This window comes from Mesocricetus auratus, unplaced genomic scaffold (genome assembly GCF_017639785.1).
Source record: "Mesocricetus auratus isolate SY011 unplaced genomic scaffold, BCM_Maur_2.0 Super-Scaffold_100038, whole genome shotgun sequence".
NCBI lineage: Eukaryota > Metazoa > Chordata > Mammalia > Rodentia > Cricetidae > Mesocricetus > Mesocricetus auratus.
Window position 1 is genome coordinate 10,964,250 of NW_024429216.1, and position 23,286 is coordinate 10,987,535.

The following is a 23,286-nucleotide window of genomic DNA, read 5'->3' on the forward strand; positions in this document are numbered from 1 at the left end:
CTGCGCCCAGGGGCCTCTGGCGACAGGTCCAGGCCTCTCCCTGCCCTTGCCCGGCCCCTGGCCTCACCCACACCAAGAACCGGGAACACGGCTTTGTGTGCCAGTGCTCCGGTGCCCAGGGCATTCACCCCCTTCCAAACCGGTCTGTCCAGCCATCTACACCCCAGACACCCCAAGAAAGCCAGAGTCCAGGCGCACGAGTACACAGAAGATGGTTTATTCACACAAAGGGAAGGAAGGAAGGACGAGGACGTAACAGGCCCGTGCTCAGGCCATCTCTGGGTGGCTCTGCAACAGGTGTTTGTCCAGTGTGGCCCGGAGGCCAAACGGCACACAGCAGTGTGGGCACTTGTATCGGGTACTGCCAGGCCCCAGACCATGCATGCGCTGGTGTCGCTTGAGCTTGCTGCTCTGAGCACAGGCATAAGGACACTGGTCACAGGCGTAGGGCCGCTCGCCTGTGTGGGAGCGCCGGTGGACTATCAGATTGCTGCTGTTGGCAAAGTACTTCCCGCAGAACTCACAGCTGCTCCCAGGCCCGCGGCTCTTGCCTGTGGACTTGGGGGTCTTCCTGGGTGTGGCTGTCTTGTCACTCTTTATGGGGTCAGTCCTTTGTACTTTGGTAGTGGCTCCCCAGTCAGCAGCGCCTGGGCCTTCGTGAGCCCCACTGCCAGGCGCCTCAGGTTCCTGAATCCCTGCTGTAGCTGCAGCTCCAGTCTTTTCCACCTGCTCTGGGAGTGTGCTGGCTGGGGCAGCTGCGTGGTCAGCCGGTTCTGGAGGGGCTGCTGGGGAGACCCCCCTGCCACCAGAGTTCCCAGGTGCCAACTGCCGGTGGGTCTTCTTGTGCCTGTTGAGCTTGCTGCTCTGAGCACAGGCATAGGGACACTGGTCACAGGCGTAGGGCCGCTCGCCTGTGTGGGAGCGCATGTGGACCTTGAGGTTGCTGAAGGAGCTGAGGGTCTTCTTGCACACCAGACAGGTGGGGCTCTGCCGGGCAGCACTGCTCACCGCGGGGGGCTTGTTGTCCTCAGCTGGCCCTGCCGCTGGCACTGCTGACACGGCTGCAGCCACCTCAGCCAGGCCCAGCAATGGGGACTCCGGAGTCTCTGATTCTGTCTGATAGATGGATAGCCCGTGATCCCACTGGGCGTGGCGTAGCAGCTTCCAAGCTCCGGCAAACTGTCTACCGCACCTCAGGCAGCTCAGAGCCTTCAGCTCCTTGGATTCTGGAAAAGGGAGGAGAGGGGAGGGAATCAGTGTGGGTAGGATGGTCAGCAGTCTTCCAGCAAGACACAGATGCTGCCCTCAGGAAACTTCCATGTTAGGGGGAGGTCGGCAAGGCCCAGGAGCTGGAGAAGCAGATCTTAGCACGAAACCCCAGAGCTGGTACCTGGATTACAAATTGGACTTTTTTTTTTTTTTTTTTTTTTTTTGCTTTTTCAAGACAGGGTTTCTCTGTGGCTTTGGAGCCTGTCCTGGAATTCGCTCTGTAAGACCAGGCTGGCCTCAAACTCAGAGATCCGCCTGCCTCTGCCTCCCAAGTGCTGGGATTAAAGGCGTGTGCCACCACCGCCCAGGGCAAATTGGACATGTTCTCTAGACCCAAGGTGTACAGTACAACTACAGGACACTTTCCAGAGCCACCTAAACCCCAGACCGTCTTGGGTGGAAGGAAAGGAACCTTAATGTTATCAGGCCAAGGCCAAGCAGTAACCCAGTCAACTCAAGACCTTTCTTCCCTAGCTGCCTCAGTTTCCTAGGCTGCTAGAGCATGGGGATCTGAGGGCCCCTTCCAGGGCTGTGACTTCAAATAGGGAACAGATGAGAGTTCTGGTCCCTATAAACCCTCAAACATGAGCTGAACCTAAGAGACCAAAATACCCACAGCTGAGTCAGGGATGGTGGAACTGGCCTTTAATCCCAGCAATGGGAAGGCAGAGGCAGGCTGATCTCTTGAGCTTAAAACAAAAACGAAAAGGTACCCACAACTATCCAGGTCTGTAATACCAGTAATAAATACCAGCCACCTAGGTGAGGGCGACTCCACACACAAGTGCTCACCAGTCAGCGCTGGAGTGTTTGCTACTCAGGTTAAATCCATCCTCGCCCCGCCCTCAAACTGAAGATGATTGGATTATAGACACTCCCTGGCCCAGCCCTAAATATAATTCCATTTCCCAGGTTCCAGCCAGGCACTTCATGAGCAGGGGGCTGGAAGTTCAAGTTCAGATCAAGTCCCTAAATCCTGTAGCCAACAGGAGTTCACTCCACACACCAAGCACAACGCGAATTTTAATTCCTCCTCCATATTCCGACTCTTGAGTATCCAACGCCCGACCAGGGGCTTCCCAGCACTCAGCGGGGAGATCCCAGAGAGGGAACACTCCAGAAGCCTCTTCCCTGGCTCTGAACTGCCCGATCATAAGGATCGAAACAGTAGGGGTGGCAAACTCGGTCCCTGCGGGCCTCCAACCCTTCGCGGAGGCCACTGTCCCCACCTTCCCCAGGTCCCTCTACTGCCAACGCTAGTCCAGCCACCTGGACAGCTATTTCTGTCCGTGGGGAAGGAGAAGTGAAACCAAATTGGGGGTGTATGGCAAAACCCCGGCCGGTCTTCTGGGGCTGGCCACACCTTGTGGGTGGCCTTCCTCCGCTGCCCAGCCCCCGCCCTACCTCTAGTCCCTGCCCAAGGACAGGCAAGCCCAGGCCACGCCTAGGTTCTACCCTAAGGGGAGAAAGGGGAAGTAAGATCGGTGCCCCATCCGTCCACCTTAGCCCCTCTCCCGCAGGGCAGGAAGCCCAACCCTGGGTCGGAGGGGGGGGGGGACACTGCACGCGGAATTGCTTACCTGAAATGGGGCCGCTGCCTTGGAAGAGCTGACAGCCCAGCTTTTTGTGGTTCATGAAAGCGACGATGGCCTCCAATGGGAAGGTCTGCTGGCAGCGGCCGCAGGTCAACAGATCCGGGTGCTTGTCGGTCCAGGGCTGGCGGTCTGCAGGGAGGAAGCGGGTGATGAGTGGTGGGGTGGAGCCCGGCTAGGAGCGAGGGCTGCAAGGTGAAGAGGGGAAACCCGGAGGTCAGAGGCGAAGGCCCGGGAGGCCAGGCCGTCCCGGGGCTATGCCCAGGGGAGAGGCACCCACCCGAGGGTCCCGGGGCACGCAGGGGCGAGGGCTGGGGACGCCAGGCCGGTCCCGGGCCAGAGGCACCCACCCGAGGGTCACGATGCGCGCAGGGACCAAGAGCGGGGACTCACCGGAAGGTTCAGGGTTCAGCGGGATCCACGGGGCCCACAGGCTGCGCGTGCCGAAGGGGCTCGGGGCGGTGTCGAGGCGACGCTCCGTACCGAGCCCCGGCATGGACACGTCCTTCGGGGACCTGGGCTCCAGGGCCAAGGCCCCCGCTTCGCGCTCCGGCTTCACATCAATGATGAGCTCGGGAATCTCCATGTCGTCCTGGTCGGGCTCGAGTTCTACACGGCGCGGCACGCAGCCGGCCTTGCGGCGGGACATGGGGCGAGGGCGCAGGTCCAGACAGCCCGCTCGGCGGCCGGACGCTCAGGTGAGTGGCCCGCGGAGACCCGCGCCGAACTTTTTACACGTGCTGGTCCTGCGGTGGCTCCGCCCATCGGGGCGGGGCCTCGCGAGGCCAGTCGCCGCGGCCAAACCCCACCTCCCGGCCCAGCCGGCTGCCCCCGGGCCAGCGCGCACAGTGTCGCCTCCGCTGGAGTCGAAATCACGCCAGTGGAAGAAGCTGTTCCCAAATCCCCCGTAGCGCTGCTGCTACCCGAGGCTTGGGGATGTCCCGTCTCATACACCAAGGAAGTGGTGGACACCTCTTACTACGTGGGAAGTATTCTAAGAAAACTTCACTCTTCCAATCTTCATCTTTTTTTTTTTAACTCTTTTTTTTTTTGTCTCCTCTAAGACAGATCTCAAGTAGCCCAGGCTGACCCCGAACTGGTTAAGTAACAAATAACAGATGATGGCGTCGACTTTTTGATCTTGCCTCCACCTCTCCAGCGCTGGTTTTTACAGGGGTATATCACCACACCTATTTCATGTGGCGCTGGACATCGAACCCAGAACTTGTATTCTAGGTAAACGCCCGACCCACTAGGCTACATACGCAGACTTTGGCACCCGATTTCTTGAGCACCCACAGTGCTAGCAGTGAAGAAACCATCCCATAATACTTACAATGTGGACATAGGGGGTAGCATCGAGACGAGAAGATGACCCCGGTGCCTTCTGGTAATCCCTGCAACCCCGGAGGCTGAGAAGCACAAATTCAAGGCCACCTGGGGCTATTTCATAGCATATGGAAGCAGATTGCCCTGGGGCAAGATCAAGCTGTACCAGGAATGAGCAGCCGGGGCAGAATGGAAACCTAGGAAGGTAGTAGTACCCATTGCAAACCGGCGATCTCAGCGTCGGGAATGTGGACGCGGGATAGGCAGTTCACAGCCGGTTTCAGTCCAATACATGGGGAGTTTGAGACTAGTTTGGGCTACATGAGACCCTGCCAAAAAATAAATAATTTTTTTTCTTAAAAACAAAACTGTTAACCCTGCCTCGAAAAACCAAAACCAAAAAAAAAAAAAAAAAAAACCTGTTTTTGGTGGTAAACACCATAATCCTGGTGCTCCATCCCGGTGTCAGAGGCAGGAGGATTGCCAGAGAGTTAGTTCCTGACCAGCCTGGTCTACGTAATGAGTTCCAGGCCAACAGGGATACAACCTAGGGAGATCTTGTCTTATAAGAAATCTGAGGTGGTCTACAGAGCGAGTTCCAGGACAGCCTCCAAAACCACAGAGAAACCCTGTCTTGAAAAACCAAAAAAAAAAAAAAAAAAAAAAGGAAATCTGAGGATCTGAGCTTCGTGAGGGAATCGAGGAAAGCCAGGATCCTGCGCATTCAGGACTAAAGGGAGGGTCTTTTGTTAACTTTGAGGTCTGTTGCTTCTGCTACCGGGGGTCTGGGAGGGCTTGAGGCCAAACCGAACGAAAATCATGTGCTCTCTTCCCAATCCCATGCTATCCAAATAAGTGGCCAGCAGTGGTCCCCCCTGCCTCCATCCGGGGCCCCTGAAATTCCCCTCTGAGAAGAATGTTCTCGGTTGCACTGTTGGAAGTGGCACGGACACAATCATTTGCGAGTTTCTCTCCTTTTCCTGGCACCTACCACATGACAGTAGAAAGTGTTTGTTGACTACCCCCCTCCAAACACCCAGGCTTCAGCAGGTTAGGCTGCCCCAGGTGTCCTCTGGCGGCTGAGTGGATTCTGAGGCTGAGCTCTGGAGCCCCTCTTGTTATTCAGGTATGGACTCAATTGTCCTCCTGGGCCCAGGGCCTCCCTGGCCAGCCTATCTAAAGTAGCCACACCCTGCTGAAGGCCTTGCAAATCACTCCAGATGACCTCCATCTGTTCCCATTTCCCTCACAGCCGCAATTTCCTCCACTCTTGAAAGAACTGGGAGATGCTGGGCCTAGAGAGTCATCAAAGGTGGCTTTTTTTTTGGGGGGGGAGAGGTTTCTTGTAGCCCTGGCTGTCCTGGAAATCACTCTGTAGACCAGGCTGTCCTTGAACTCAGAGAGATCTGTGTGCCTGCCTTGCCTCCTGAGTGCTGGGATTAAAGGCGTGAGCCACAGTGCCTGGCCCAAAAGTGGATTTTTAAATGTACTTTTAAAAATCATTAAACCAATTATTATTAGTCTATTTAAAATGTATCTATTTATCCCCCCATGTATGTGTTTACCCCTCCCCCTGTGTGTGTTTGCATATGCGGCAGCAAGAAGTGGGGGAGGGTCACAGGACAGTTTCCAGGGATTGGGTCCCTCCTTCCTTCCACTATGTGGGTCTAGGCAATTGAACTCACCTTCTTAGGTTTGGCAGCAAGTTCTAAGTCACTGGGCTTGCTCACCAGCCCTTCCTCCCTCCCTCCCTTCCTTCCTTCCTTCCTTCCTTCCTTCCTTCCTTCCTTCCTTCCTTCCTTTTTTTGAGATGTGTGAGGGTTAGGGCTGGTTTGTTGGTGGTGTTTTTTGTTGTTGTTGTTGTTGTTTGTTTGTTTGCTTATTTTTGAGACAGGGTCTCTATGTAGCCCTGGCTGTCTGAGGACTCGCTATGCAGACCAGGCTGGCCTGGAACTCATGGAGGTCTTCCTGCCTCTACATCCCTAGTGCTGGGATTAAAGGTGTGTGCCGCCACTGCCCAGTGATCTTGGTTTGTTTATTTGCTCACTTTTAGCCCGTTTTGTTCCCCCAACTGGAAAGAGAATACAGTTTTATATGGTTTTTCAAGACAGGGTTTCTCTGTGTAACAGTCCAGGCTGTCCTGGAACTCATTTTGTAGACCAGGCTGGCCTCAAACTCACTGAGATCTGTCTGTCTCTGCCTTCCAAGTGCTGGGACTAAAGGCATTGGACACCGCCCGGCCTCCACCACCACCACCGCCCCAGGCAACTTTTCTCACTTTGTAAATTAGGGTGGCAGGGAGGGCTGAAGGACAAAACGAATGACCTCTGTCCATCCAGGATGCAGCACCCTGGAAGCCCTCTTCCTGGTATGTGAAGGCTGAGAGAATTGTGGGGTGGGGTCGGCTTCCTCCTGGAGGGGGGGTGTGGACTTAGGTACTTCCCTAGAGGCTGAGAGGAAATTAATCTCTCTCTCTGTCTGTCTCTGTCTGTCTGTCTGTCTGTCTCTCTCTCTCTCTCTCTCTCTCTCTGTGTCTCTGTGGGTATTTATATATATATTTTTGCGCAGGATGATCCTGAGCTTTTGAAGTCAAGTACTGAGATTACATTCCTGGGACAGTACTCGTGTCCCCCACCCCCCCACCCCACCCACCCCTTTCATTCATTAACTCTGTAGCCCAGGCTGTCAGGCCTCGAACTTCGACAATCCTCCTGCCTCACCTCCCGAGAGCGGCGGGGATTCCAAGCCTGGGAACCACCATGTGCCACTTTTTGAGCGTCAGTTTCGTGCTCCCTAACAGTGGGCATCTTAGACGTCCCTAACTCGCAGGCTGGCAGAGGCCAGGGCCGGCCTGGCGACCCACAAGTGACCAGCGACCCACAAGTGACCAGCCAACACGTGCGGGAAGCGGAGGCGCGGGCGGAACCCAGGCGCGCGGGGCTCGGTGCCCACCCGGACCCATGTGGCGATTGCTCTGGCGGAACCCAGGCGCTGCGGGCTGGGTGCCTGCCGGGACCAGTGCGGCGGCGGCCAGGGCGGAAGTACGGAGCTTGCGGCGACAACCTGGGTGAGTACGCAGTGGCCTCGGGTGTCCACCCAGTCTGCCGCGCGCCGCAGGATTAGAGCTGCCGGGAGGGGACGACCTGGGGGGCGCAGTGCTCCAACGCAGGGCGGGGTCGGAGGTGGCTGCCCTGGGGCGGAAGGACGAGCTTAGAATTTGAAAGGGAGGACACTAGCAGGGATCGAAAGGGAACTGACCTGCCCGCGGGCGTCGGGGAGGGACCAGGTCCTGCCCTCCTGCGGCTTAGTCTCTGAAATTGCCCTGGTTAGCGAATTTGCATGGGCGGCGGGAGTGTGGGGAAATGGGTACCTGTCTGCTAGCCTGGGACTCAGCCAGATGCTATCGTGGTAACGCCAGGTGGACCTGGTGTTCTCCAAGCGGATCCATTCGTTGCTTTTTTAAACTTTCTTTCTTTTCTTCTTCCCCCTCCCTCTCCCTCCCTCCCTCATAGGAGGCAGAATAGCCCCTGCCTGGTTGGTTTGGATTTTGTGTCCCATCTTCGCTTGCCAAGTTTTATGGGCCTGCCCTACCGTAAACAATTCATGCTAAACCGATGATGGAACCCAATTTTGCACGTGCTGTACAAGTACTCTACCAATTGAGCTATGTCTCTAGCCTTCCCTGCCCCCTTCCCCCCTCCCCTTCCCGTGTAAGTCAGGGAGGGAGCTGTAGAACTCTCCTCCTAGCAAAGACTGCCCTGGGTCTAAACTGTGCCCTGTCTCCATCGGCCAAGTGCTGGGATTACAGGTGTTGGCCAATGCTTCTAGCTCTGCTCTCTTTAAGGCCCCAACGAGGGCCCTGTTACCTGCTGGCTCTTCATTGACCAACAGATTAGCCAGGCATTGGGATGGATGTGTTTGGACTTTCGCCTCTGGGCAGTAATTCCATGATCAAGAGCTCTGAGGTCAGGTCAACGGGCAAGATAGCTAATTCTAGTTGTCCTTGTCTTCTAGACATACTCTTCCTTTTCTCAGATTTTTGTTTTCTTTTAGAGACAGGGTTTCTCTGTATAGCATTCCTGGCTGTCCTGGAACTCACTCTGTAGATCAGGCCTCAAATTCACAGAGATCCTTTTACGTCTGCCTCCTAAGTGCTGGGATCAAAGGTGCGCACCACCACCACAACGTGGCTATTGCTTAAGAGAGGAACATGATAGGGATTCTAATTCTTTTGTGTGCTTGACACGGGATGTCTCTCGAAGCCCAAACTGACCTCCAAATTGATTTGTAGCCAAGGATGACCTTGAATTTTTCATTTTCACCCGAGTATGGTGTTTATATGGTACTGGGGATGGACTCCAAGGCCTCCTATTTGTTAGGGAGCCTGTGCACCAGCTGAGCCATAGTCTTAGCTTTTAGATGTGGTTTTTGGTTGTTTTTTGAAACAGGGTTTCTGTGTAACCCTAGCTATCCTAGAACTCTGTAGACCAGGCTGGCCTTGAACTCACAGACAGTTCTGTCACTGCCTCCAGAGTTCTGAGATTAAAGGTGTGTGCCACCACTGCTGGGCAATATTCTTAGCTCTTCAGTCGTTTTTTTTTCTTAATGTAAGTTCCAGCTGTCACAGGCACATTCAGGGCCCACTTTGTGTTATCGGAAACGTCTGAGGAGAAAGCTCCTGCTGGAGTAGCTGCAGTTGGCTGCCTCTCCCCGACCTCTGACAGCCTAGACTAGCAAAGTGAAATCTTGCCTCATTTCTGCAGCAAGGTGGCTCACCACCAAGCCGACAGCCTTCATGTGGTTCTCTCCTTGGTATTCATGCAGTTGGACTGACACCTGAGAGTCCCCCTCTGACCTTACCTACACACACTCACTCACACACACACACATACACACACACACACTCACTCACACACACTCACTCACACTCACTCAAAACCAAAGAAACCCAAGATATTGCAAACTCTAAAAAAAAATTGACAGGGTCTCTTTAAGCCCAGGCTGCTTTCATTCAGCAGTTGCAGTGTATAACTATTCCTTGGATCATTCTGGATCTGGCCGGCAGGACTGGAGAGGCTTTATCTCAGAGTGGCTGCCATTCTTCTTAATGACAATTACTTATCCCCAGTGTTGTTAAAATGTCTAGGTTTACCCAGTAACGAGGCACAGACCGTGGCTCAGCGATCCCACTTGGAGTTTATTGGTGGACAGGGAGGGAAAGGGGGGTGAGAGCTGAGCTGAGACAGAGAGAGAGAGAGAGAGAGAGAGGAGATGGAGAGGAAGACGAGAGTAAAAGAGATCGTAAGCGGGCAGGGGTCAGTCCTTTAAAGGGGTCCTCTGCACCTGCATGGTTCTCACAGAACTCTGGGCTGCACTCTTGCTGCCTGAGTGCATACTGCCAGGTAACAGGGCAGGCCAGCGTAATGCCTGAACCTTTCACCCAGAATCACAGAACACTGTTAAACGTAGGCAGAAAGGAGCTAAGGATGCAGTTCAGTTAGTGAACAGCTGGCCGGTCATGCTCGAGGGGTCCTGACTTCCATCCCTAGTAAGCCATAAACCCCATTGCAATCCTGATACGAGGAAGGTCCAGGTAAGAGGTCAGAAGTCCAAGGTCATCCTGGGCTACACAGAGTTCAAGGCCAGTATGTGCTAGGGACACTCTCATAAAGGAAAAAAAAAGGCAAAGGAGCCCGGGATAGTGTCACATGCCTGCCCAGCACCTAAGAGGCAGGGTGCCTGTGTGTTCAGAGCCAGCCTGTCTCCAAAACCATCTAACAACCACAGCCAAAATTCCCTCCCTGGCTATGGTGAGGAGGTGAAGCACCGGCCTGGCTTCTATTGGAGCTGTGTGTGGCTTTAACCCCTTCTGCGTTCTCCCTCAGCCTGGGCCATGCAGACCCCGCGGACCATTCCTGTGCCGGTGCCGGTGCTCCGCCTCCCTCGGGGCCCCGATGGCTTCAGTCGAGGATTTGCCCCTGATGGACGCAGGACCCTCCTGAGGCCAAACGCCCCAGAAGTCGGAGAAGGTGCTCAAGACCCCCCAGAGCTGCAGGAACAGCGGGCCCGGGCCGCTCTCCGAGAGCGCTACCTCCGCAGCCTCCTAGCCATGGTGGGGCACCCTGTGAGCTTCACGCTGCACGAAGGTGTGCACGTGACCGCCCAGTTTGGAGCCACAGACCTGGATGTAGCCAACTTCTACGTGTCCCAGCTGCAGACTCCCATAGGCGTGCAGGCGGAAGCCCTGCTTCGATGCAGTGACATCATTTCCTATTCCTTCAAGCTGTAGGCCCTGCCACAGCAGCCCAGGCCTCCAGCTGTTTGTTCCCGGGCCAGAGAGCTCTCCACACACCCGCCTACACTTCCAAATCAAGCTCCACGGAACCCGGCTTTGAGTTCAGGGGAATGCCAGATACCACCTGGTGCTGCGTGCTGACCGGAAACTCAGGGCCAGCCCATGCTTCAGTGGGAGACTGCAACAGACATTCTAGATTTCATTTATTAAAAGGAACGTTCTACCTCATAGAACTGAGGTCTGCAGAAACAGGGCCCCAGGCTAGTCCCTGAAGGGTGGGGTGATGACTCTTAGGGATGGAAGTCAGGGCCTCCTGGATGGTGGGCCCTGCCGGGGGTGGGGGTGGGGTGGGGTGGGTTGGGTGTGGGAGGTGTGGAGGGTTCCAGCCCAGGTGGACACTGAAGAGCTTGCTAAGCTGAACCTCTGAGGCTGAAGCTGCCTCTCCATCTCCCCTCCTGCCAAAGAAACCATGGTCCAAGGAAATCTGGCTCTTGTTTCTTTTTCTTCTTGGTTTTTCAAGACAGGGTTTCCCTGTAACATCCCTGGCTGTCCTTGAACTCACAGAGATCCACCTGCCTCTGAGTCCTGAGTGCTGGGATTAAAGGTGTGGGCTACCACTGCCCAGCTCTTTTTTCTTTGTAAATTTTATTATTATGTGTGTGTGTATGTGGGTGTTTTGCCTGCATGGACATGGATGTCTTTGTATCACATACACGCAGTGTCGGCTGAGGCAGGAGAGGGCATCAGATCCCCTGGAACTGGAGTCACAGACAGTTGTGAGCCACCATGTGGGTGCTGGGAACTGAGCCTGGGTCCTCTGCCATGGCAGCCAGCGCTCTTAACCGCTGAGCCGTCTTTCCACCCACCCCCAGTCTGTTTTGAAGACAGGACAGGCTGGCTTGTAAGTCACAATCCTGCCTCAGCTCCCCAAGTGCTGGGCCTGCAGGTCAAGCTACCACACTTTTCTGTCCCCCACCCCCCATGGAAGAGGGTGCCATGTTTAACATCTTTTTAGTTGTTTTTTTTAATTTAGGTGTTACATCTGTGCACTTCCTAAGTGAGGGTGCGGTGGAGGTCAGATGAGGAGTTGGGGTTACAGGCGCCAGTGAGCTACTAGACATGGGCGCTGAGAACAGAATTCAGGTCCTTTGGAACAGAGGAGCAGGTGCTCTTAACTGCTGACCTGTTTTTCCAGCCCCTGGAGTAGTACTTAAAAGGGAGTTGGGTTAGCCCACAATTGTGGCACACACCTTTAATCCCAGCACTTCTCTGAGCTCAAGGCCAGCCTGGTCTACAGAGTGAGGTCCAGGACAGCCAGGGCTACACAGAGAAACCCTGCCTTGACCAGACAACACACCCCCCTTGCCAGGTGGTTATTTCAGGCTAAAACCTGTGGGGCTATGCCATGGTGGTGAGGGACGGAGGTCAAAAGGGGATTGCATTGCTCCTGGTCTCCTCAAACAGCTGGCGTTCTTTGGGCAAGAGATCGGTTGTTTTCTTTATCTTTATTTTTATTTATTTTTTGACATGGTTTCTCAGTGTAGAGACCAGGCTGGCCTCAAACTCACAGATCTGTCTGCCCAGCAAGAGACCAGTCCTTAAATTTATTTTGAGGTAGGTAAGGATGGCCTTTTACCAGGAAGAGGGCTTACCTTACCTTACAAGGTTGTGTATCTCAGGCTCCTGGACCTCGGGTGATGTGGTCCAGCACAGCAGGGGACGGGAGTGGTGGTGTCCACAGGTTGCTGGGTGACAGTGTTAAAGATTGACAGCCGGAAGCATCACCATTCCTGTTTGTCCAGCCTCCCGGTGAGGCAGTCTGTGTCACCTGTTTCAGTCCGTCCCTTGTCACTAGAAATCTTCCAGTAGGTGGTATTCAACAGCAGTTCCCAGCCGGGTGTTCAGGTACAAGCCTGTAATCCCAGCCCTTGAGGTGGGGAGGGGAGCCAGAGGGGTTCAGGACAGTCTTGCCTGCCTAGCAAGTCTGAGGACAGCCTGGGCTACGTGAGAACCTGCCAACAAACAAAAACCTTTTAGTTTAAGCTTAAGTGAACGAGGAGCGCATTAATTACAGGGACTTTTGGTAATTCTCAGCCCCCAAAGTGAGGCCACCCAGAGCTGTGAACAGGGAAGCGCTTACCCTTAGCGTAGCCTCAGCTCACGCTGACGCCTCCTGTCAGTGCCCGCCTAGTCTCTGGTTGTCTTGGCAACGTTGGGTTCGCTCCTCCCTGAGTCCCCTTTTATGGTTTCGGCCCCTGGAGCCCTGGCCAGCTCGGTCTCGGTCCTGAGCCGAATCCCGAGCGGTGGAGTCGATTCCTCGGAGGCGTGGCTTGGGCTCGCCGAGCTTTGGGTCAGCTGATTCATCTCTCTCCTTTGGAATGTCTTCCAGGTTTTGTTTTTTTAAATCAGGCGCATGAAATACCCCACAGACTCGTTTGTTTTAATAATGTAGTTCACGCTTGGCACGAGTCTGACCAGACACAGTGAAGCGAAAATCTGCAGGGCAGAGATGCCATCCGTCGGCTTCCGTCACTCGTACGTCCTGAGTCCAGCTCAGTTCTCGCAGCCTCTCAACGCCTCCAGCCCGTTTCCCGGCTCCCGGCGCTCGGTTTAACCCCGCCGGGGCTCGCTCTACAGCTCCCTATGGAGCCCAGCAAGGCTGGGAATCACAGGCGTGCCGCTACCATGCCCAGCGTTGGTTCTTTTTTAAATCGATGTCTCTGATCCTTAACCTACATTTAAGTCTCTCATTATTTCTTGCGGACGGGTGCGTGGAGATCAGAGGACAGTTTTGTGGCGGCGGCTCTTCCCTCCCTCTTTTACGTGGTCTCGGGGATCGAACTCAGCTGGCAGTCCTTTGGCAGGCTCCGGTGACGGGATTCCTACCGAATCCACTCCCGAGTTACGTGCGCTCCTGACGAATGTGCGGGAGCCTGAGTGTTGACAGCTGGCGTGAGAGAGGGGCGGCTGCGACTCGCGCGTGCGCGCTGCTCCGGGAGACGGCGTCCACCTGGCCCCGCCCCTGCCGTTCTGCGGTTCTGGCTCTGCAGATTCGCCGCTCACGTTTCTCTTCCCCGCGGATCCCACCGCTCTTTGTCCCCGTCTCCGCGTCGCTCTCGAAACGACTCTTCCAGAACAAAAGCTCGAGTCGGCGTTGCGCTTCTCTCGCTGCGCAGCGGGCGCCTCGGGCTGTAACGAAAGTGTGGCTGCGGACGAGCAGGTACCCGCGGAGCTAGGCAGAGGCGCGTTGGTGCTCCCGGCGGCGGCGGCGACGACGACGACGACGAACGGAGAGGACGGAGGCGGCGCCTGAGGCAGCGGCGAAGCCCATGCCCCGGAACGGCGGGCGGACCCGGGGAGACGAGTCCGGGGCCCGGGGCATGTCCCCGGGGCCCCCGTGAGGAGGAGGAGGCGGCGGCGATGGAGATCCCGCCGCAGGAGGCTCCGCCCGGACCGGGCGCCGACGCCGATGCCGACGCCGAGGAGGCCCCAGCCGAAGCCGGGTCTCCCAGCGCGGCCTCGCCGCCGGCCGACGGGCGCCTCAAGGCTGCAGCCAAGCGCGTCACGTTCCCGTCGGACGAGGACATCGTGTCCGGAGCGGTGGAGCCCAAAGACCCCTGGAGACACGGTAGCCACGGCGAGGGTGGCTGGCGGGGACCAGCCGGGGGTGGGGGCGGGTGGGACCGCGGCCGCGCCGACCCGCACGGAGGTGGCGCGCGGGCAGTGGCAGCCACCGGTGACTCGGACAGCGGTGCCTACGTTAGAGCTGGGGGCGGGGAGGGAAGACGCTCGCCCGGGGCTGGGTTCGCAGACCCTGACCGTCTGGGACCTCGGCAGCCAGCCCTGGGGTTCATAGTCCGTCCAGGGATGTGTGGGGAGAGCCCGTCCACAGCCCTGGGGGCGGGGGCGGGGGGGAGGCAAGCGTCTGGGTCCCCGGCGCGACGAGCGCGAAGCCGCTGCTCCGCAAACCTCGAAGCAAAGGGTGGCTACGGCCATTGCTCTCCTGGCTGGAGGGGGGGAATAAACACGGATTGCGTAGAGAGGTCGGGAAAAGAGGGGCAGGGGCAGAAAAGCAGAGGATGCGGTGGCCAGTTCGCCGGGGGGCGAGGAGTTCCGCAGCAAGGTGCAGCAGCAGAATGTGGAGCCCGGCTTGTTGGCGGGGTCTTCCTGGGGAAGGACTTAGGGAATCTTACCCACTCGGGCGTGTTTGTGGTCAACAGAGGGAGAAAGGCAGCGGCCTGTGTGTTGGGCTATGGGAAGATCTAGAGGTCGGGGCCTTTTGGGAAAGGTTGGTGGGGGTAGAACCGAAAGGGCACTTGGGAGCGCATTGGCTCCGATGGCCAGGGCAGGTGAAAGGTCACTGGGAAGTCGGGCACAGGTGGATCCCGTTTCTGTGCTGACGAAGTCTCCTTTGCTGGGGTGGATCCCGCGAACCGAGGGTGCCCACTGGCCGTGTTCTTAGAGGCTAACCTGCTTGTCCGGGAACGGACAGGCACAACTGCCAGGCTGTGGGCAGCAGAGTGGGCAGCTGGTGGCTTTGATGTGTGGGGGTGGGGAACTGGTTTGCAGGAAATGATATACTGGGAGCCCGCCACGAATGCCAGTTTGTCTAGTAATTATCAAAGAGACCAGGGTTAGCATAGCCTTGGCCAGGGGAGCCGGCCAGGGGCCGGGTGGTCTGTTTGGGGTTCTGAACTTCTGGGAACTGATGCTGAGGGCAGGGAGAGTCAGCTGGGCCCTGGCAGCAGCCTGGTGTCCAGTGTGGAGAGCTCAGAGCAGGAAGGGGAAGGCGGGGCAGCGTGGCCCTTCAGAAGTGGCTGTGTGCAGCTGTGAACCCAGCAGAGACCCAGGCTGGAGGGTGGCGCCTCTAGGAGGGCTTGGACTGCACGGTCAACGATGTTTGGCTATAAGAAAACAAAAGGAAGGAAGGAAGGACAGCTGGTTCGAACGGACATTCTCTCCTCCCATTTACGCTCTTTGCATCTGCAGAGGGGTTACCTAGTTCCCCGAGTCGAGCCTCAGCCCTGCCCCCTGCAGTGAGCGGCAGAAGCTATGATCCGGGTTACTGGAGACTGAGTGAAGTCCCACACGACCATTGCCTGGTGAGGTCAAGCCCTCCCAAGTCTGTGGTGATTACCAAGGCAGCCTTGAGGCCTGGAGACAGGCTGCTCTTTGGATGGGGCCACAGTGGACGGACTGTGTCAGGGCCTTCCGGGATGAGCTTTCAGGTCGTGGGCTTGGAGGTGAGCGCACTTGGAGTTGAGCATAGCTCTGGGCAAAGTTTCTGGCCCATAGTTTTCCTGAGAAGGCCAGGCCTTTTATTATTTTTTTAAATTAAAGTGTTTTGAGGCTGTCTTATAACACAGGCTATGTATGTATAGCTAAGGGTGACTTTGAACTTCTGACCCTCCTACCTCCGTCTCCTGAACGATGGGGTTACAGGTCTGTGCTCATTTGACGCAGGGCTGGGGTGGCGTCCAGGGCTTCCTCAATGCTAGGCAAGCGTTCTACCATAGAGCCATACTTGTAGCCTCCTATGTTTGTTGTTGTTTTTAAGACAGGCTAGAATTTGGTAGTCCAGCTGTCCTGGGGCTCACTGTGTAGTTCGGACTGGTCTCTAATGCATGCCGGTCCTCCTGCATCAGCTCCTGTCTCCAAGCTCTAGGATGGCAGGCGGGACCCACGGTGCCCTGAAAGGTTAGTCGGTTGAGAAAGCTGTTTCCCCCCCTGCCTCTGTTTTGTTTTGTTTTGTTTTGTTTTTGTCTCCAAATGGAGGTGCTGATATTCTCCTTGTAAGCATTAAACAAGGCAGCTCTTGTAGATTCCTGTCTTGTAAAGCAGCTAGTTGGATTGCTGCTGGTAAGGGTGACAGGTACAGGTGATGACGTCTCCAGGCTGGGGAAGCTGTCCCTCCCTCAGCTTCCAGAGTGACCGCAGGGACTACTCAGGGCTCACTGGTGGAGGACAGGGTAAAGAGGCAGCCATGACTGCTGCCTGGGAACACGCTTGAAGACTTGGCCTCTACGGGGGAGGATTGTGAAGGTGGCCTGTTTGGACAGAGAGATTTGCAGGACCATCAGCATCTAGGGAAAGGTGCCCAGGAGTGCCCAGGGTTGTCCAAGGCCCGGGGACTGCGGGGCATGTGAAACTTGATGGGGTCAGAAGGTTGGTGGCGGCCCAGTTGATCGACAGGGGTCTGTGAGGGAGCGGTCTGGCCTGGATCAGGGGCAGCAGATTGTGTGTTCTGTTTGGTCTCAGAGCCCGTTTAGCATGGGGGTATATAATTTGGGCCTTGTGGAACAGTGATGATCCCAAGCAGTGCCCTGAGTGACAGTCATTGGAGGGTCTGAGTTGAGGGACTCAGTTGTCTCAAATCCATTCTTTTTTTTTTTTTTTTTTTTTTTTTTTTTGGTTTTTCGAGACAGGGTTTCTCTGTGGCTTTGGAGGCTGTCCTGGAACTCGCTCTGTAGACCAGGCTGGTCTCGAACTCACAGAGATCCGCCTGCCTCTGCCTCCCAAGTGCTGGGATTAAAGGCGTGCGCCACCAACGCCCGGCCCAAATCCATCCATTCTTGTCAGGGAGACAGAGATGCTGACTGGGTCTGGGGGTGCTGGGAAGTAAAGAAGCCTGGGGCAGGGGAGCAGCTCTGAAGGAGTCTGCCAGCACCAGCTCCCACTCGGCCTCATCGGAGGGGCCAATGGCATGGCTGTGTCTGGGGCTCTAGGTTTCTGTCTGAGGGCTGGGGCCCCTTGATGTGAGCTGTCCTAAGGACCTGTCTCTGTCATTGTCACTCCCAGGGCAGGTGTTGTATTTCCCCTTGGTCCCTCCCGACAGAAAGGCAGCTAACCCTGGCCTTTCAGGCCGGCTTTCCTCAGCCCCGTCTGCAGCCCTGTAGCAGTGTGTCCAGCCCGAGAGGGAGGTTTCGGGACCCCACGGGCAGTGTGTGCTGGGCCTGCCCTGGCCTCCTCTCTAAGGCAGGGCCCGTGGGCTTTGCCTGTGGTTGGCCAGCTGGGAGGATGGAATGGCTGCCCATGGCTTGGGAGCTGGAGGCAGGTGTGGGGTGGGAAGTGAGACTTGGGGATAGGGAGGTGGTGACAGTCGTGAGGGGAAGAGGCACACTGGGCGCGTGGGCTGCCAGAGAGAGCTGGCCAGGCCTCCACTGAGGAGAGGTGGTCCCTTTGGGCCCTAGCCCTTCCCCGGAACCAAACCCCAGGAAAGTGCTCAGTTGACCTCAGCAGGCGCTGCTAGTCTGGGCTTTGCGGGGCAGGCTTGTGGGGGACTTGTGATCCAAGCACATGACACGGATGATACTGCCCGCCCTGCTCTTCCCCACCCTGCGGCCCTGACGGTGGCATATGGCCAGCTCTCCTCAGTCCTGGTGCTTCCCACTAGGAGGCTTCGCGTGAAGGTCCACGTGACCATCCCTGCCACCTGGGATCTGGGGAGAGGCTGGTGGGGGCAGTGGCCGTGCTGAGAACAGCCTTGCTGTTTGTTCTCCCTGGCTGTGCTCCTCGAACTGGTTTGACAGGTAGAAGTACATCTGGGAGCATTGTGACCACAGCAGTGGGAGCAGGGCAGGGCTGTGGTCCCGTGGCACGGCATGGGAGTCACAGTCTACACTCCTGTACCCATCCACAGGGCGCCTCCAGCCTCACACTCCTCCCTCCCCACTGCTTGCCCGTGACCCCCTCCACGTGCCTTCAGGCCCACTCCTTACTCTGTGGGTGGTGTCAGCCCCCGAGCCCGATCCTGTCGGTGGGCAAGTTGCCCGATCTCTGAGTAAACTACGTTGAGGGTGTGGGGGGCACCGAGACTTTCAGTCACCATCTACCAGGCCAGCCTGGCCAGGAGCCTGCGGAAGACTCGGGGCCAGTTGCTCTTCCGGCACGTGCTTCATGCTGCCTCGCTCTGGCCTGTGGACCCAGGTGGTGCCCAGCTTCTTAGACCTCCCGTCCCATGTGTTTCAAGACAGGGTTTACCCATGTGGCCCTGGCTGTCCTGGCACTCGCTGTGTAGACCAGGCTGGCCTCACACTAAGAGATCCGCCTGCCTCTGCCTCCCGAGTGCTGGGATTAAAGGGGTGCGTGGGGCCCGACCTTCCCTTCTGTTGTTGATTTGTGCTCCTGTACTGGCTCCCCAAAGGTGAAGCAGGCCCTTGCTCCAGTTCCAGTGTGGCTCTGGGTACAGGTGTGGGAGGGCCTGGGGGCCTTAGACGCCCTGTGCTGGCTGGCACTTGGGAGGAAGCTCTGGAGCAGGTAATCCGCTTTGTGCCAGGATAGGGCTCTTCCTCCAAGGTGCTAGGCAGGTGTTGGCAACACTCCTGAGCCCCACTGAAGCACTCAGCTGTGGCTGGCACAGTCCCTGAGCAGATAGCTCCTCCAGGGCATTGTTCCAAAAGGATTAAGATCTGGGAGCCACAGGCCTGGGCTGGACCTGCTGTGGGCCTCAGGGGCTTGGTTCTGCACCACAGACCTTCGCAGGCTGTTCTGACCTGGGGTCTGGCTCCCTGTGCTCGTGCTCTTCTGAGCAGCCTGCAGCTAACGGGGTGACCTTGGCTTGCTGCAAGTGCCCAGCAAGGTGAGCGCTGACATGTCTGACACAGGTGACGGCAGCGACTTTGCGGTAGAGCGTGGGCTAGGGCTGCAGTGTCTGTGTTCTGGGTGACCTCAGTGCTCACAGGTCCCTGCTCTGCGTGACCGGTGCCCACAATGTCCTACCTACCTACCCCAGTGTATAGGCACATGACCATGAGGACTAGAGGCACCGAGAATTAAAGTGACTTACCTGCCTTTGTCACTCGCTTGCCAAGAAAGGGCTGGGCTGGCACTCAGACGCACGGGGACCCTACTCTTAGAGCCTGTACTTGTGTCCCTGTTCTGCCTGCGGCATCAAAGGCCAGTGCACTTAGACCATAGGCAGCGCCACTCCATCTAACCCACAGGTGACAGTCGTGGCCTTGCAGGCCTGCGGCAGGAATAAGAAGCAGTCAAGGAGCCGGGCGGTGGTGGCGCACGCCTTTAATCTCAGCCCTTGGGAGGCAGAGGCAGGCGGATCTCTGTGAGTTCGAGGCCAGCCTGGTCTACAGAGTGAGTTCCAGGACAGCCTCCAAAGCCACAGAGAAACCTTGTCTCGAAAAAACAAAAAAAACAAAAAGGCAGTCAAGGGCTTTGACTGTGGCACTGGGGTATCTGGCTCCTGGACAGAGTTGGGCTGCTGCTCGGCCTCTGCTAGCAACTTGTCCCCACACTTGGCCCTCAGGACACACCACTGCCTGCTAAGTTCCTGCGCTAGTTGAGACCCCAGACTGAGGCCTGGGGTCGGGTGGGAGAGGACAGATGTCTGCTGAGAAGTCCTTGGAGTCAGCCTGCTGTGGAACAGTTGCAGGTTGTGGGGACTAATGACATAGTCAGCTAGCAAATGTACAAGGACGGAAAAGCTTGGGAGGGAGACCACAGGCAGGTGACGCTGAGCAAGGCTGTAGAAACACCCTAGTGAACAGGAGATGGGGCTGCAGAGGCTGGTTTGGGGTGTGTGTGTGTGTGTGTGTGTGTGTGTGTGTGTGTGTGTGTGTGTGTGTGTGTGTGTGTTTCTATATACAAATTACTATTGTTTTTGTTTTGTTTTGTTTCTTGACACAGGTTTCTCTGTGTGTAGTCCTGGCTGTCCTGGGACTTGCTCTGTAGACCAGACTGGCCTTAAACACAGAGATCCACCTGCCTCCATCTCCTAAGTGATAGAATTAAAGGCCTGTGCTACTACACATTGACAAATTACTGTGGTTTTTTTGTTTTGTTTTTTGTTTGTTTTTTTGTTTTTGTTCTTCGGGACATGGTTTCTCTGTATTGCTTTGGAGGCTGCTGTCCTGGAACTCTCTCTGTAGACCAGGCTGGCCTCGAACTCACAGAGATCCACCTGCCTCTGCCTCCCAAGTGCTGGGATTAAAGGCATGCGCCACTAATGCCTGGCTCATATTGCTGTATTTTAAGAGCTTTGGCTGGTTGGTCTGGAACTCTGCATGCACTAGGTAGGCCTCAAAACGCAGAGATCTGCCTGCCTCTGTCTTTTCAGTGCTGGGATTAAAGGTGTGAGCGCTACACCTGCCCTCTCGAGCCTGAGGCATGCTGTGTCACTGGACCAGGCTGAGCCCAGGCTCACTGTGACCTCTGCCTCATCTTCCAGTGCTGACCCCAGGGACACTTGAATGCTACGCAAGTACTCCTCTTCCAGTGATAACTGGCTCGGATCTGAGTCATTGCTGGTGCTTGTTACACCTGTGAGGTCATTAGGGCATGTCCACCCCACCCCCAGGGTGTCTGTGGCTTTCCTGTCCCTTGCATTCCTTCAGGCTTGGTCTCCAGCACAGCCTGTGGGCTCTTTGGCTTCAGGACACCACATGTGACCTCTTCTAGAAACTCCACAGTCCCTCAGTGACTTAGAACCCTGCACAATGTTGATATCTTGTCACTCACTAGACCCAGAAATTTTCTGTTTGTCACTTTTCTCTTTTGTTTTTTCAAGACAGGGTTTATCTATGTAACAACCTGGCTGTTCTGGAACTTGTCTTATAGGCCAGGCCAGCCTGGAACTCACAGAAGTCTGCCTTCTTCTGCCTCCCGAGTGCGAGTGCTGGGATCAAAGGCGTGCACCACCACTGCCTGGCCAGAAAAGTTCTGGTCCAAGGAAAATATGGAGCTCTCGGGGATGGGGGTGGGGGTGGGGGTGGGGTGGGATGGGCTCCTTCTGCACCAGAGGGAGAATGGGGCCCGGTGGCCATCGCTCAGCCTCGGCCATGCATGTGAGCAGCGTCCTTCCTCGGAGCCGGTGTGCCTGTGGGCTGAGGGCCCTGGCCTGCACTAGAACAAACAAGCGTGCCACAGGGACTAAGTGTGCCACCTGTCAGCTCGTGTGCCCCGCTGCTGAAAGCAAAGCGACATTCTTGCCTCCCCTGGCTCTGAGGGAGGCAGGTGACTTGTGGTCAGGAGCAGTCTGCCCGGGGTGACGCCAGCTCCTCCACACCCAGGCTGTATGACCTTGGACAGGTTCTCTCAGAAGTGCCTCTGTTTCCCTGGTTGGCAGAGAGTCTTGGAGTTTTCTGTCGAATTGTTTTGGCTTCGGGAAGGGGAGGGGCAGGAAGCTGGCAAAGGGAAGCGTGCATCTGGGCACAGCCCGACAGTGCTGTGGGCGCCCTTCTTGGGGGGTGGCTCATGGTGCCTCTGATGCCTCTGTGGGTCCAGGTCTGTCCCCTCTTGGGCAGCCGGTGTGGGTGGCGGTGTGCAGGGCCTCCAGTTCCAGGAAGGCGCTCTGAGGCTGCGTGCCAGATTCCTTAGAGAGCTGTGCAGGGCTTGGCTGTGTCCCCACACTGGGAAGGCTCCGTGAGGGCCAGGTTCCTCCGAGCTTCTAACCCTTCCTAGGTCCAGCCTCCATCATGGGCAGGCTGGGTGACGGTGGTGGCGCACAGTCAGCCTCGCACGGTGTCTTTGCCTCCCTTCCCTTTCTCCAGGCAGCTGCAGGAACTGTTGCCTGAAGCTGGGGGTGGCGTTTGGGAGGCGTCTGCTGCCACTGCTTGCTGTGCTCGTGACTGGCCCAGCATGCTCTCCCTTCTCTGCCGGAGCCTGCAGCCTCCCTGCTTGGTTTGGTGGGTGGCCCCGTGAGACCTGAGTCTCAGACTTGTGGTCCCCTCACACCCAGCCTCCCTTCTTTCTGTCCCAGAGGCTGCAGCTGTCAGCCCTGCAGTCACAGGGCTCCCGTCTGGGCTGCCTCCCTCCCCTTCCCTGTGCTGTGCAGAGGATGCTGGGGCTGCTCCCCAGAAGAGGAAAGCCGTGGTCGGTGACGGTGACGGTCACTGTGGTCATGTGAAGGGGACGCTCAGCTCCTTTTTACTCTTCCCTTGCTAGGTTTGGCTCTGCGTTATTCTTCGGTCGTCTTCGCAGTGTCAGGAAGGAGGGGTATGGACTCAGCTGGGGTGCCAGGGCCACCCAGGCCTCAAGGGAGGGCTGGCTCTCCAGGAGGACTCTGACATTCTGTCCTGTCCTGGCAGTCTGCAGAGTTACAGCACGGTGCCCACCACCCCTCAGACTGCCCTGCTGGCCTCTTGCTCGTCACCCCTCCCCGAGCCCCTCCCCTTGAACACTTAGTGGTCTTCTGCCTCATGTCTGTACCGGGATTGCAGGCGTCTGACCATGCTTGGACCTTCCAAGGACAGGTTTGCTTTTAGGGTAGAACCCGACAGTCCTGGTGACTTTAAACTTTAATAAGTAGCTTGAGGATGGCCTTGAACTCCCATTCCTCTTGTCTCTACCCCTCAAGGATGGGATTACAGGCTCTTTCCACCGCACTTGGCCCTTGTGTTATTTTTGAGACGGTCTGTAGCCCAGGTTGGCATGGAACTCCAGATCCCCTTGCCTTAGGCTCCCAAGTGCTGGGACTCAAGGCGTGTGCACCTGGACATGGGCTGTGCTCACACCTGTAGGTCTGTTGGCCCCATCTGCCTGCAACCTATGCTCCCAGCCTGCACCCCGCCCGCCTGGAGGTCTTGAAAATAACCTGCTATCTCCCTTTACCTCAGATTACACTTAGACCCTCACCAAAGCTCAAGGTCTGTAACGACCTGTCTCTGCCTGCCTTCCCGACTGCTCCTGGGCTCACCTGGCCCTGTACCACCAGCTTCCTTTCGAGGCTTGAATGTGCAGGCATGCCCAACATTGCATCTGTCTGGACTGGAGGCCCTGTGTACACAGCTGGCCATAACCAACAGATGTTTTCTCTCAGACTCTGAGGGCTCCTGTTGGCAGCTGTGTAGA

At 56.7% G+C, this 23,286-nt stretch overlaps 3 protein-coding genes across 4 annotated transcripts in view; 2 read left to right on the forward strand and 1 right to left on the reverse strand.

The window, feature by feature from the left end:
• Positions 1–201: 201 nt before the first annotated feature.
• On the reverse strand, positions 202–5,917 carry Znf296 (zinc finger protein 296). The gene is made up of 3 exons (XM_005086314.4): positions 3,255–5,917; positions 2,850–2,993; positions 202–1,226 (listed from the first exon to the last, which is right to left on the reverse strand). Exons 1-3 carry the CDS (start codon positions 3,508–3,510, stop codon positions 268–270), a joined length of 1,359 nt encoding a protein of 452 aa, XP_005086371.1. The 5' UTR covers positions 3,511–5,917; the 3' UTR covers positions 202–267.
• Positions 5,918–6,894: 977 nt separating this feature from the next.
• Positions 6,895–10,713, forward strand: Gemin7 (gem nuclear organelle associated protein 7). Of its 2 annotated transcripts, none has more exons than XM_005086313.4 (2): positions 6,895–7,257; positions 10,076–10,713. In XM_005086313.4, exon 2 carries the CDS (start codon positions 10,084–10,086, stop codon positions 10,477–10,479), a length of 396 nt encoding a protein of 131 aa, XP_005086370.1. In that variant the 5' UTR covers positions 6,895–7,257; positions 10,076–10,083; the 3' UTR covers positions 10,480–10,713. The 2 variants fall into 2 exon arrangements, with proteins under 2 accessions (XP_005086370.1, XP_040590586.1); XM_040734652.1 differs by lacking the exon at positions 6,895–7,257 and adding an exon at positions 7,283–8,356.
• Positions 10,714–13,516: 2,803 nt separating this feature from the next.
• The window catches only part of Ppp1r37 (protein phosphatase 1 regulatory subunit 37), a 29,310-nt gene continuing 19,540 nt past the window's right edge, over positions 13,517–23,286 (forward strand). Inside the window, 1 exon segment of the mRNA XM_005086311.4 lies at positions 13,517–14,113. Coding sequence (XP_005086368.1) covers positions 13,906–14,113 — 208 coding nt within the window. The 5' untranslated portion in view covers positions 13,517–13,905.

Coding starts and splice junctions, on each gene's coding strand:
- Znf296 (XM_005086314.4), bottom strand. CDS start 3,510: ATGTCCCGCCGCAAGGCCGGCTGCGTGCCGCGCCGTGTAGAACTCGAG. Junction 2,994..3,254: donor GCTGAACCCTGAACCTTCCG/GTGAGTCCCCGC, acceptor TCCTCCCTGCAG/ACCGCCAGCCCTGGACCGAC. Junction 1,227..2,849: donor AGGCAGCGGCCCCATTTCAG/GTAAGCAATTCC, acceptor TCCCTTTTCCAG/AATCCAAGGAGCTGAAGGCT.
- Gemin7 (XM_005086313.4), top strand. CDS start 10,084: ATGCAGACCCCGCGGACCATTCCTGTGCCGGTGCCGGTGCTCCGCCTC.